This window comes from Anguilla anguilla, chromosome 15 (assembly GCF_013347855.1).
Source record: "Anguilla anguilla isolate fAngAng1 chromosome 15, fAngAng1.pri, whole genome shotgun sequence".
NCBI classification, from domain to species: domain Eukaryota; kingdom Metazoa; phylum Chordata; class Actinopteri; order Anguilliformes; family Anguillidae; genus Anguilla; species Anguilla anguilla.
Genome location: NC_049215.1, coordinates 8,148,822 through 8,162,500, shown reverse-complemented (window position 1 = coordinate 8,162,500; position 13,679 = coordinate 8,148,822). Strand labels below are relative to the sequence as shown.

Below are 13,679 nucleotides of genomic sequence, written 5' to 3'. Positions count from 1 at the left end.
GCCTGAGGGGGGCAGTGTGTGTGTGTGGGTGTGTGTGTGCTGGTTTTTTGGTACAGTCGGTTCTTCTGGTGTAATTCCCTAAAACGCTATTCATACACTGCAAAAATTCAAAAATTAGTCGATCTTGATTAGCATTTCAGTCTCATGTTTAATCTTTAAATTTTTATTTCTGTTACTTTCTTGCTAAATAAGATAAAAAGATTGCTAATGAGGTGAGACAGTTTGATTCATTTCAAGATTTGCCAGTGAGGTAAGACTATTTCTCCTGTCAAGCAAAAAATGAACTAATATTTTCCAATTGAGGAAAATAAATCAGATTTTAAGTTGTTGTAAAACACTTGTTCAGACAGGCTTTTTTTTCAGTGTACCAATGATCAGATCACAGTAACAACATTTACGCCAGGGATACATCAGCAGCCTGCGGCTGTAACTTGGGACTATCAAAATGTCAGATTAAATAAATGCTCGGGCAAACGAAATGCTAGAGAGCGGAAGCTGGGATGGAAATCCGGAGTGGATCGGCAGGTTTGGTGAAATGAGCGCTGGCTCGCCGGGCCTGGTATTGTGGGTGGGGTGGGGGGGGGGCTGTTCCCTCTGAAGAGCCAGGCGGTGGTGCAGAGCCCCGGATGCTAGCGGCACAAAGCCAGGAAGCGGATGTTCTAATGTCGTCACGGTCCATCTCCTCCTCTGTCCCGTCCAAGGCTCTTAAAGGCATACTACGCAGGATTTTTTATCCTTGCTGTGGTGCTGTGTTTACAATCAAAGAAGTCTCCTCCGTCTTCTACCCCACGCTCACCTCAAGTACCCGACTTTTGCCATTCGGCTGCAGGGATTCCGTCCCAGCTTCCAATCGATAGTGCGCTGTGTCTGCCATTGTCTGCATGCGTTGTGTGAACACCCCGCAATAAAAGGCTGTTTGATTGGCCCACTCATTTTTATTTTTTTTCGGTGGTCAGCAGGCGACGGGCAGAGTTACAGCGTGATCACCCTGGCCGTGGTCATCGTCGCCCCCGTCATCGTCCTCGTCGTCCTGTCGGGCATCGCCATCCTGGCGTTCCGGCGGATCCACCAGAACAAGATGGAGAGGCTGACCGCGCGGGACGCCGAGTACGGCACCATCGACGGCCTCATCGCGTCCAACGTCGGGGACAGCACGCTGGCGGTGAGCAGTTTGGCAATGATAAACGGATGTTGTCTCTCGCTAGGGAAGGAGCGGCATCTCAGCTCTTACAGTAGTGCTGTGTTAACAGCTCAGCTCTTACAGTAGTGCTGTGTTAACAGCTCAGCTCTTACAGTAGTGCTGTGTTAACAGCTCAGCTCTTACAGTAGTGCTGTGTTAACAGCTCAGCTCTTACAGTAGCGCTGTGTTAACAGCTCAGCTCTTACAGTAGTGCTGTGTTAACAGCTCAGTACTTACAGTAGTGCTGTGTTCACAGCTCAGCTCTTACAGTAGCGCTGTGTTAACAGCTCAGCTCTTACAGTAGCGCTGTGTTAACAGCTCAGTACTTACAGTAGCGCTGTGTTAGCAGCTCAGCTCTTACAGTAGTGCTGTGTTAACAGCTCAGCTCTTACAGTAGCGCTGTGTTAACAGCTCAGTACTTACAGTAGCGCTGTGTTAACAGCTCAGCTCTTACAGTAGTGCTGTGTTAACAGCTCAGCTCTTACAGTAGTGCTGTGTTCACAGCTCAGTACTTACAGTAGTGCTGTGTTAACAGCTCAGCTCTTACAGTAGTGCTGTGTTAACAGCTCAGCTCTTACAGTAGCACTGTGTTAACAGCTCAGCTCTTACAGTAGCACTGTGTTAACAGCTCAGTACTTACAGTAGTGCTGTGTTAACAGCTCAGCTCTTACAGTAGCACTGTGTTAACAGCTCAGCTCTTACAGTAGTGCTGTGTTAGAAGCTGAATGTTCCAAGTAAGGCCTGTATATGATCAACCGCCGATTTTCATTTCAGACCAAGTGAGCCCTTTCGTTATCGGAACATTAGCAAGTCAAATGAGAGGACTGCAGACCTAACCATAACTGTTCCGTGTTTGTTGTTGTTTGCTTTATTCATTTCATGAAGTATGCTCCCTTGAAGTATTCAGCTTTTAAATACCAGAGAGTCTGTTTTAATGTATGACTGCTCTGTAGAATTTCACTTTTATTATTTTTTTTGTGAGAATTGATGAGGTTGGAACTTCTCGTGCCAGTTTTAAAAATGCACCGCAGCGCTCGGCAGCCGAACGGTGGAGCGGCCCCCGCCTAACGTTTTCACCAAAATAATTTAAAAGCGTTTTGGCCGTTCCCCAAGATGAGCTATTAGGAGCAGCCGCGACCGCGAGCGACTTTCAGAAAAGGCAGACGCACGGCAGCCTCCTCCTCATTGGCTGTCTCCGTGCCGCGCGGCTCCTTCGCCCCGCTGTCTAGACCAATGACCCGACCGATGGCTGCTGCAGTGACCTGATTTAATTTTGGCACGGAACCCGCTCCCCCCTCTTAGCACAGCCCGGCTCCGCCACGGTCTCGGACGCGGAGTTTTAAATCCGTAACGCGCTCACCCTCTCCGCGGCCGGACCGTGTACTGAACATACATAATAACGCCGCATCATCTGCGTGCTGTGTCTTTTTTTTTATTGTTGTTTTTTTCCCCCTCCTTTTTTTTTTTTTTGGCAAACCGCACTGTTCCGTTTCCTCTCTGGAGTTGCTAAACAGCGCCCTCTTGTGTCGGCAGCGGCGTCTCGCAGGGCCCCCTGGATCGGATTCCTGGCCGGGGAGATAAAAATAAAAAGCTTAGCGCTGAGCCTTTTTGGAGTCTGGGGCTGGGATTAGATCAGCTCTTTCCGCTTGGCCCGCTAATCAGGAGCGGCAGACGCGCTTGTGGTGACGTCCCGCCACTTTTTTCACCCGTTTAAGGCTCTGCTTTTACGTCTGAGCGGGCGGCCCGAGGAGGGGGGGGGGGGGGGAGGTCCTCGCACGCTAAGGGAAAGGGTCAGGAATAGCGCCGCGACCCACCCTCCCGAACGCGCGACTGGCTAAAAGAGCCGCCCGTCGCGGCGTCTTAGCCCCGCCCCCCCCCGTCGCGCGATTGGCCGACTCACTGCTTCTTCTCCTCTCCCCGCCTCCCGCAGGACCTGCTGGACCACACGTGCACTTCAGGAAGCGGCTCGGGGCTCCCCTTCCTGGTGCAGCGGACGGTGGCGCGGCAGATCACGCTCAACGAGTGCGTGGGTCAGTGTCCAATGAGATCACTCTCCTCCCGGGTAAACCCTGTCAGAAGGCAGCCGGGAGATTAAGGGTTTTGTAAGGAGCTCTGCGTTGAGACTGGAAGTGAACATGAACTGGGGATGAATAAGCAGAGAGCGCGCTCACGTCAACGTCGGTCGTCAGAAGTGACGCATGTCCTGTTAAATATGAAAGCAGGGGGTATTCGTGAAGCTGTACAGCTGAAAACTTCTTAGATCTCTCTTCAGGCTTCAACCTGACTTCTTGTTTTAACCCAACCCTTTAACCTCTCTTAATGTTTCTGATATCATGTTTTGCATGTACCCGTGTGCGTGCGTGCAAATGTGTGTCCGTGCGCATTTGTGTGTGTGTGTGTATGTGTGTGTATGCATGTGTGTACGCGTGTTTGTGTGTGTGTTTATGTGTGTGTGTGTGTGTGCGCGCGTGTGTACGCATGTGTGTACGCGTATTTGTGTATGTATGTGTGTGTGTGTGTGTGTGTGTGTGTGGGTATGCGCATGTGTGTGTGTGTGTACGCATGTTTGTGTGTGTGTGTGTGTGCGCGCGTGTGTACGCATGCGTGTACGCGTGTTTGTGTGTGTGTGCGCGTGTGTACGCATGTGTGTACGCGTGTTTGTGTGTGTGTGTGTGGGTATGCGCATGTGTGCGCGTGTGTATGCATGTGTGTACGCGTGTTTGTGTGTGTGTTTATGTGTTTGTGCGTGTGTGCGCGTGTGTACGCATGTGTGAATGCGTGTTTATGTGTGTGTGTGTGTGTGTGTGTGTGTGTGTGTGTGTGTGTGCGTGTGTACGCATGTGTGAATGCGTGTTTATGTGTGTGTGTGTGTGTGTGCGTGTGTGTGCGCGTGTGTGCACGCGTGTTTGTGTGTGTATAAACGCACATCGTCCTAAAGGAGCCCCATTCGGGCCAGGGTTGAGGGTGCGTTGCGACACGCGTAGCCGTCGCCCCTGGTTTCCTCAGCCAGCTCAGACCCCCATCTCAAGTGTCGCAACGGGCCCCAAGTGGACAGGGGCCAAGTCCACAGGCACCGCGTGGAGCCCAGCTGCCGGTTTTCTAGGTATCCGCCGGGTGGTCTCCTCTGTTTCTGGCTCATTGGGTCATGGCGAATGAGGGGAAAGGTTAACCGCTTCGGATGGTTCACAAAAACAAGATCCCCCCTGTTTATGGCCAGTATAGTGTCAGTGTGACCTAGACCACAGCTCTTCAACTTCGTATTTAAAAAAAAAAAAAGAACTGCATATAAGCCAAACATTTTTCCTGTGCTTATAAAGCAGTATGTGAATGAAAGTGAAATGAAGTGGCCGTCGTCTTAAAATGTGCAGAGCTGTGGCCTGTTATTCTGTCACTCGGTGGTGGCATGCTGACACTGCAGAAGCAGCCGTGGATGAGTCTGAATGATGCTTCTTACTCACTGATAAAAGGTCTATGTCTACGGCTAATGTACCAGTGAATATAGCTGAGTAGCCCTATTCTAGGCCTTCCATATCCATGACACTGAATAATAAAACGTGCTTGCTCAACTAAAAGGAATGACCTGTTACTTTGAACTAGCTTCGAAAGCTGAAATGTGCTCTTCTGTTTTCATATAATTTTGAGTTACAGGGCTACCTCATTTAAGACATAGATTCATTCTCACCATCTCGTTCGAAGACATTTGAACAGTCCTGTAAATTCACCCGTCCCCCCCGCTCTCGTCCCTCCTGCAGGAAAGGGGCGCTACGGAGAGGTGTGGAGGGGGCAGTGGCAGGGGGAGAACGTGGCCGTCAAAATCTTCTCCTCCAGGGACGAGAAGTCGTGGTTCCGGGAGACGGAAATCTACAACACCGTGCTCCTCCGACACAAGAACATCCTGGGTACGTTCACACCGGCGGCAGGCCCTCATGCACGCAGTTAAAGGAAGGATGCTGCACTTTTATCTTTACTTAATTATTATTTAACTTTTTTATTAAAATTTGATAGTACTGCCTTCCCCGCACACGTTTCCAACATAAATACATTCTGATGATCCTCTTTTCGCAAAGTAGTACGCGCACGTACAAATGCTAAAGGTGCTAGGCTATCAAAATGAAAAGGGCAGCAATAAATGCTGCACAGTTGTCATTCAGGAGTGTGGTGCTTCTACGTAACACGAAACACAGTGACATACATTTACCACGTTATGAGTATTGCAAGTGCAGGAGCTCTGTTATTGAATGTCCCCTTCCCTGCAGCACAGTCCGCTTTGCTTTCATAGCGGTGACGTCATCCGCGCATATATTAGTGAAATATTTTTGAAATGGGGAAAATAGTCGGTGTTCACGCGGGAGAATTACGGCATATCTCAAACATCGTTACTCTGTGGTCGTTACGCGTTTCCCCCGGCTACCGTGCCATGGTCTGCGGTCGGCAAAGCCCGCCTTGGCATCGACCGGGCGGTACGAAGGCACTGAGAGACAGGACCCGTCTGAAGAACGGGTCTGATCCAGGCTGAAAGCTCAGGCTTCGGTACTTACCGCGAGGACGGGCACCTGGTCACGCGGGGGAAGAGTGATCTGACATCGTTATCGCCGCGACGCAGCCGCGCGCGTTCTTTGCCATCCAGAAGTGAATTTGCTCAAACTTGGATGGCGAGGTGTAACGGCTTTGGATTTATGCTTTCTTGCCTCTGCGTGATTATTGTGCAGCCTCGTCACTGCAGAAAGCTTCTTTTTTGTGCCGGGGGGGGGGGGGGGGGGGGGGGGGGGGGGGGGGAGTGACATTAAAGTTATAAGCTGAGTGTCAGTCAGTTATCGGGATGTTTTTTTTATCGGCGCGCGAGCGGGACAGCGGCACCGGAACGTTCCGTGCGCGGACGGAATTTTCCGGCGTGTTTTCCGAAGAGCACTTTGCGCTCGTGCCGCGGCCAAACGCGAGACCTGATAACGCCGCGCGTCGCGCAGTTATGTCACTGTGAGTTGAGCCCGCGCTACACGTTGAGTAGAGGGCCGACGCCTGCGTAGTTGGGCTCATACTATCTATTCTGTTCAGAAATCAGGAGAAAATCTTACCCTGAACTAGCGCTGAGCAGTTAGCCTGGTATCTGAGACAGTGTTATCCAGATCAGTAATGTACTTTTGTTTTGCGCACGTGTGACATTGGCATCCAGTAGATTAGGTTGAAGACATCCCTTACATGAGAGAGGTACTGTTCCCCTTATTTGGCCGCGGTCTGAAGGGCGAGGTTCGTTTTTCAGGTTTCATCGCCTCGGACATGACGTCGCGGAACTCGAGCACGCAGCTGTGGCTGATCACGCACTTCCACGAGATGGGCTCCCTGTACGACTACCTGCAGCAGAGCACGCTGGACGCGGCCGGCTGCCTCCGCATGGCGCTGTCCATCGCCAGCGGCCTGGCCCACCTGCACGTGGAGATCTTCGGCACGCAGGGCAAGCCCGCCATCGCCCACCGCGACCTCAAGAGCAAGAACGTGCTGGTCAGCAAGAACGGCCAGTGCTGCATCGCCGATCTGGGTACGTTCCTCGGGGACCGCAGGCTGGGCTCGTCTGCGCGCCAGGCGCCCGTTAGCATGCGTTAGCCTCGCGGGAACGTGTGCATGTGCGTCTCATTGGCTACAGAGGCGCACGTTTCAAACGACGGCCATGGTTCAGTATGGCGCGCATGCTCTGGTTTCTATAAAGTCTTTAGAGTTGAAAATGGGATTCACCTATCCATGGCTATGCAGTAATTACTTTCAGTGTATTTGTAATTGGTCTGTTTGGTGGCCTGATATTAGTAAATACTTGTGTATATTGTATATTATATATAATTATATATATATATGTATATTATTCTTTAATTCTGGGTGTATGGGTTGCGCATTCTGTACGGGGGTCAAGTTGGCCTTGCGGTCACTAGGTTGAGTTGCGATCACTAGGTTTCCACTATAGATTCTCACTAGATACATGCATTACTTTATTTAAATGTCCTTAATCTTTTAACTGCCACTCCAGAAGCAAACTAGTGGCCCTCAATCGACTGGTTTAGTTGTCCGTTCACGGGAAAAGGTTTCCAGCAGTCTACTTGTAGCGCTAGTCGGATTAAATACTGCTCAAACTTAAAGGCTAACGTTTACGAATAGGAAACTGCTCACTTTGTTATAGCATGTGCATACTCCTGTCGTCGAAATCAATTTGTCGTTTTTGTTGCACGCGTCCAGTCGCGCAGTTAATTGTTTGTCTTTGTTTTCGGATGTAGCGATATAGAATTATGGATGGACTTGAACCGGGCGCACGCAGGCAACAGCCAAGCGGTCCTGCACTTCCCTGATGTCAAGAGGCACTCAGAATTGAGATGCAGCGGTCTCCTACCACTCAGAATATTGCCGTTTCTCGTTCTCCGAGCACTGGTGATTCATTATTGAAGGGAAACTGCCGGTGGCAGTCATTAACCAAAAAAATTTGACATTAACCAAAAAGCCATTAAGGAGCACTCAGCTCTTAAACTGCCCGAACGGAGGGCCGCGTCGATGCAAACAAACAAAGTGTGCTGTTTCGGTCTGCGTTCAACCTTTACGGTCACTTCCAGGTCTAACCGAACGAAAGGTAGCTGTAAAAGCATTCCCTAATTAGCTAATTTTCAGAATCGTACAGAAACCAGCTAAATGATCAACACGTGGCCTGCTTTTATTCCGAGAAGCGTTTATGTAAAGCGGAACAATAATTATTCAATCTTTGTGATTTTATATATATTTTTATTCATCTATTTTTGTAGTTGTTGATTCACTGTGTTTACATACGCAAGGGCATAGAATTTGTGTAATGATCTCAGCATCAATAAAACGGGGAAAAATAGAATTTTGCTGTATTTGTTCTCCCTTTAAACTGTTCCTGATTTGTTGCTGTAATGAAATCCTCCTGTTTCTTTTCAAACCTTTGGGATGTTCGTTGCCTTTCACAATGTAGCTTTGTCAGTTCCATAGAGGTAAAAGGGCAGACGTTGCTCAAGATGTTTTACAGTTAATGGTGGCCCAGCAGTTCATTGTTTAGTAGAAGGAACAACAGTTTCACTAATCCTTTATTGGCATTTTGATAGATTTGTTATTCCTGTGACAGCAAGTCATTTAAATGTTTAATAAAAAATTAAAAATAAAATAATAAAGTGATGAAATAGCTTTGCTAGATTCAATTCTGTTTAGGAGACTGCTTATAGCTTCAGTATTTTCCCTGAATTACACACCTTTTGTTTTATTTATTTATTTGTTTATTTATATATTTATTTGACAGGGACAATACACATTGATCAACATCACTATTATGTGATGTAAATGTGCCAGATTTAGCTAGATCGCTAATTTCCATCTGTTGTCCCTGGGCAGGCTTTTGTCCTTGTTGTTGTCCCTTTCCCCTATTTTTTAAAATTTCGCTTTCTCTTCATCCTAGGTCTGGCTGTGATGCATTTCCAAGACACCAACGAGTTGGACGTGGGGAACAACCCAAAAGTTGGCACCAAGAGGTACATGGCCCCGGAGGTCCTGGACGACAGCATCCAGATGGAATGCTTTGAGTCCTTCAAGAGGGTGGACATCTGGGCCTTTGGGCTGGTCCTGTGGGAGATCGCCCGGAGGACCGTCAGCAACGGTCAGTGTGGGCGTCGCCCGTCCCGTCTGTAATCCGCCAACCGCCGTCCCCCATGACATGCAGATGCATGCAGAAATTATGAGAGAGAAAAACGTTTGTACAAGCTTTTTTATTATTTTTTTAAAATACTTTTTTTTTTTTTTTTTACATTTTTCTCATTTATATACACATGATTTTAGTACACTGACCTGTTTTATTTTAGCCATGCAATAGAACTTTCTGTTGGTTTATCAAATTTCTCTTATGCTGTTTGCCCAGTATTTGTGGTGGGGGTGAGCAAACTACCACAGCGTGTTTTTGTAGGAGTATTAAAAATGTGGACACGCTCTTCTGGATGCCAGGGGCTAATTGATCTGTTGTTGTTTTCAATCGGAATATATTTTTCCTCACTCGCTGTACTGTTAATTAACCTCCCGTTGAAGGAGCTACCGGTGGCGGACTTGAGGCAATGGTTTCATTAGGTTAATGTTTTCAAATACCTTGTTTATCTCTGTGAAAACGGAGGCCACTTAGGACTGATCAGGCGTGATTCATCACATCAACCGGCTTTTGACGTTCTGAGCGTCGTCAGTCAGGAACACACGCTCATGTTAAATCCGCACGAGAGATATCGGCAAACTGTTTAATTGTAATTTTTTTTCCGAATGTTTTTGCTTCGTCCCTTGCGCAGGCATTGTAGAGGACTACAAGCCCCCCTTCCATGACGCGGTGCCCAGTGACCCCAGCTTCGAGGACATGAGGAAGGTCGTCTGTACTGACCAGCAGAGGCCCGTTATCCCGAACAGATGGTTCTCAGACGCGGTGAGCGCATGACCCCTCCCCAGAGCACTGGGAGTTCCCGCACGCGCTCAGTGTGCAGTGCGCTCCGCAAAAGACTACAGGGTGTACAACTGCCCTGCAAGCTGTACGGATCCAAAGTTTTATCAAAGTTAGACCTATGCGCGTGTGTTTGCTCAGCGTGAGCTTAAATGGTTGAGATTTGTGTAGATGGGCGGCCAGAAAAGTTAAGCTGTTGATTAATCTGGAGAGGGGGCCGAGTTTTGTTCTCATTTGTAGGACTGAAAATGCATTCTGACTGAGAACTGTAACGACGGAACATAGGGGCAACATAGCTCAGGAGGTAAGACCGATTGTTTGGCAGTCGGAGGGTTGCTGGTTCAAACCCCGCCCTGGGCGTGTCGAAGTGTCCTTGAGCAAGACACCTAATCCCTAACTGCTCTGGTGAATGAGAGGCATCAATTGTAAAGCGCTTTGGATAAAAGCACTATATAAATGCAGTCCGTTTACCATTTAACATAAATAATCTATTAATAGTTCTAATTTGCTCTATTTTCGGTGAGGTGTTGATGCCGCCATGCCACCAATCCATATGGCTTATTGAGTTATTCACAGCGGTGGACAAATCTTAAATTCTTTTAGCTGTCCACTGGGCCACTAATATCCCAAATCTGGTCACTCAGGTTTACCCTTTGGCTGTCCAGTTATTATTTTATTATTATTATTATTATTTTTTGTATACTTGGAAAATTCCTGAGCACTATTCCAAAGTACTAGCATGAAAACAGTCAAATAGAAACACAACTTGAACAGGAAACTTGTTACTGCAGTTTGTTTTGCAAATAATTAATAATTCAAGAGGATTTTTAGATGACAAATATTTACACAACAAATTTTCTGCAGCGGACTTTCTTCTCTTGGCCAAAATTTCCATTGGTTTAAGAATTTTTCAATTTACTTTTCATCTCAAAACGTGGCCAGGCCAACAGGCGGCCTTAGCTAGCTGCCCATATTATCTGCAAAACACGTTAGCATCAAGTACATGGCTAATTTAACAAACTGTTACTATAAAAGCTTAGTATCTCCCTTTTTAAACATATGCCACAAGATACTTACACGATACTTACAGATACTTACGTACTTAATACATTGATGTCCTTAAAGTTAATCCTTTGATGTCTTGATCAAGCTCTGCCACGTGTTGGAGCACCGTTGAGGTGCTTGAGAAGTTCTCCTCAGTACTGTTGGTGCGCGATTGCAGATGAGGAGAGGGGGCAGCCAATGAAAAACTTCGGAATCCATCTTTTACAAATAAAAATTCAGAGATTGAATAACAAGTATCTTCGACCGGTTTTGCAGGTGCAGATGGCTCAGAAGAAAAAGAGGAAAAGCCCACTTTTGCTTTTTGCCCACCGGGCAACCAGCTGTTAAACTTTAGTTGCCTGGAGCTAGAAAGCAGGAATTGACAATCAATTTGTCCACCGCCGATTGAGTACTGGCTGGACCCCAGGTTTTGTTGTTGTGTGCTCACATAAGGAATTTCACTTTATGATGACAACCTTAAACGGTGCATGGTTGGTTCATAATTGATTCAGATTTGTCCTAATAACACAAGATTACTTGTCCAGCACAACAACAACAAAAACCTAGAGGTGTTTGTTGAATCTTTGCTTTCTGTTTTAAAGAAAACTATAATTACAATATAGAGTGGTGGTTCTGGAAGATCCAGGAAAACATAATCTGTGCTTAACGGCGTGAAACTTTTCTGGTAGCAGGGATCAGTGCTATGCAAATACCCTACTTGTGTTGAACAGTGCTTCCTCCCCCCTCCCCCCCTTCCCTTTCAGACTCTGACGTCGATCGCCAAACTAATGAAGGAGTGCTGGTACCAGAACCCGTCCGCCAGGCTCACCGCTTTACGCATCAGAAAGACGCTGACCAAAATCGACAACTCTCTGGACAAAATCAAAGCAGACTGTTGAGCATCTTCCAAAGAGGGAGGCTGGAAGAAGGTTTGCGCGTCCAGCAGCGTGCTGCCAAGGCTGGACGGGCGCAGTGCTCTTATAGTTGCACATACTATTTATTTCGAAAGCCTGGTGGGGGACACATTTTGGCATCCAAAGATGGCTTAGAGGAAATATAAGACCGTCAGTTGTCTGGGACCTTAAGCGACAATCCTTTTAAATATATAGGAATTTTACTAATGGTCACCCTTCAAGGAAGAACTTTCACCTGGGCATTGTAGGATACTGCTTTTAGGGCTGCAAATTCTCTTTAACCCAGCATCAGTTTGAGATCTTTCTTAAAATATTTCATTTATCCAGTACACACCCAGTATCTGTTTTTGTTTTTCTTTAATTGCTCTGGCAATCTTCGCATTCCTAACTTGCACTGTTACTGAGGCATACAGAAAAGAAAAAGACTTGCCAAAAATGGATTTGTTTTGTATCCGTTCTAACACTATAATCTTAACATCGAGCAAAAAGAACAAATGTTTGGTTATGTTTTAGCTGCATCTGTTGCACTGGAGGCTACGGTGTTATTGGAAATGTTACCTTAGTTTTTTTTTTTTTTAAACCAGTAATTTATTTAACACACTGAGTTGTAAAGCTGTGTTGCAGTTGGTTCTACGCTCTCTCCTTGTTAAAATGTTGTCCAGTGTACCCTATTGCAGTTTTGTATTTCACCATTCACTTTTTGCATTATGCATCTGTTTATTGTTCTTTTTTTCAGAAGCTTTGCTGAGTAGAAATGCTAAATACATACAACAAACATTTAGAGTAAGATAAACTACTACTTCCTACAGGCGTGACAGTTATTTCTGTAATATATTTTTTGAATGTGGAGGTGTTAAAACTGTCCAGCTAATTGAATTAATTCTATTGTCTTACTAAAATATGTGCATTGTAAAGTCAAATTATTTTGATTTAATCAATATTTTATATTAAGTAGTGATTTCTATCATTTAAATAGAAAAATGCAACACTACAACTGTTGACTGCTTATTTGCCTTGTCTCTTTTATTGTGGTGACACTGGTATTCTGTTGCATGAAGTCAACGTGTTGGTAAATTATTCTTTAAAAATTTGAAAATCAGTTCATGGGCTCTACTGCCAAGTATTTACCTACAGTGATTTTAAAAAAATAAGGAATTGCAAATATCAAAATATATCTATATAGCAGTGTGTTCACAAGTTTCACTTGTTTGTCATTGCACTACATGGACAAAAGTATGTGGACACCTGACATTCAATATCTCATCCAATGTAATGGGCATTAATATGGGGTTGGTCCTCCCTTTGCTGCTATAACAACCTCCACTCTTCTGGGAAGGCTTTATACTAGATGTTGGTGTATTGCTGCAGGGATTTGCTTCCATTCAGACAGAAATACATTAATGAGGACGGGCACTGATTGGGTGACAAGGCCTGGCTCGCGGTTGGCTTTCCAGTCGATCACAAAATTGTTGGATGGGGTTGAGGTCAGGGCTCTATGCAGGCCAGACAAGTTTTTTCACACCATTCTTGACAAGACAATTTCTATATGGACCTTGCTGTGTGCCCGGGGGCACCGTCATGCTGAAACAGGAAAGGGCTTTCCCCAAAGTATTGGGGAAGCACAGAATCATCTAGAATGTGACTGTATGCTATAGCATTAAGATTTGCCTTCAGTGTAACTATGTGGCCTAGACCTAACTATGAAAAATAGCCCCAGACCAGGGGGTGTCCTGATACTTTTGGTCATATAGTGTATCAGTTGCCTTTACATTTCCATTTCAAACGCTGAAATCACCAGAGCTTTCATTTATTACCTTTTTATTGCTCAATATCTATGCATTTCAAATTAAGCTTAAAAATTATTTTAAAAGTATGAACTGTTCTCTCTCTCCACGATACAAAAACACCTGAAAGTTCTGCTCTAACCAGTTTCAGTCTTCTCTGTGTAAAATGTTGTGTGTTAACGTTGTGCGCCAGATCTGTTCCTTACAGTTGCGGGTGGTTAAAGGTTTGAGAAAGCAGAGAGAATGGGCTGTGGGACAGTTGCCGCTGAGCCACACCCAGTTGCAGTGCGTTCATCGCAAGG

At 46.1% G+C, this 13,679-nt stretch overlaps 1 protein-coding gene across 4 annotated transcripts in view; it reads left to right on the top strand.

Moving 5' to 3' along the window:
* LOC118214492 (activin receptor type-1-like) overlaps window positions 1-12,584 on the top strand; it is a 35,462-nt gene extending 22,878 nt beyond the window's left edge. For 3 of the 4 annotated variants that reach the window (XM_035394485.1, XM_035394484.1, XM_035394482.1), the window contains exons 5-11: window positions 957-1,162; window positions 3,111-3,210; window positions 4,933-5,079; window positions 6,438-6,713; window positions 8,622-8,819; window positions 9,490-9,620; window positions 11,444-12,584. In XM_035394485.1, the coding sequence (XP_035250376.1) occupies window positions 957-1,162; window positions 3,111-3,210; window positions 4,933-5,079; window positions 6,438-6,713; window positions 8,622-8,819; window positions 9,490-9,620; window positions 11,444-11,578 (1,193 nt within the window). In that variant the 3' untranslated portion in view covers window positions 11,579-12,584. The remainder of the gene's footprint in view (window positions 1-956; window positions 1,163-3,110; window positions 3,211-4,932; window positions 5,080-6,437; window positions 6,714-8,621; window positions 8,820-9,489; window positions 9,621-11,443) is intronic. The other variant, XM_035394483.1, reaches the window with a different exon arrangement.
* The last annotated feature ends 1,095 nt before the right edge of the window (window positions 12,585-13,679 follow it).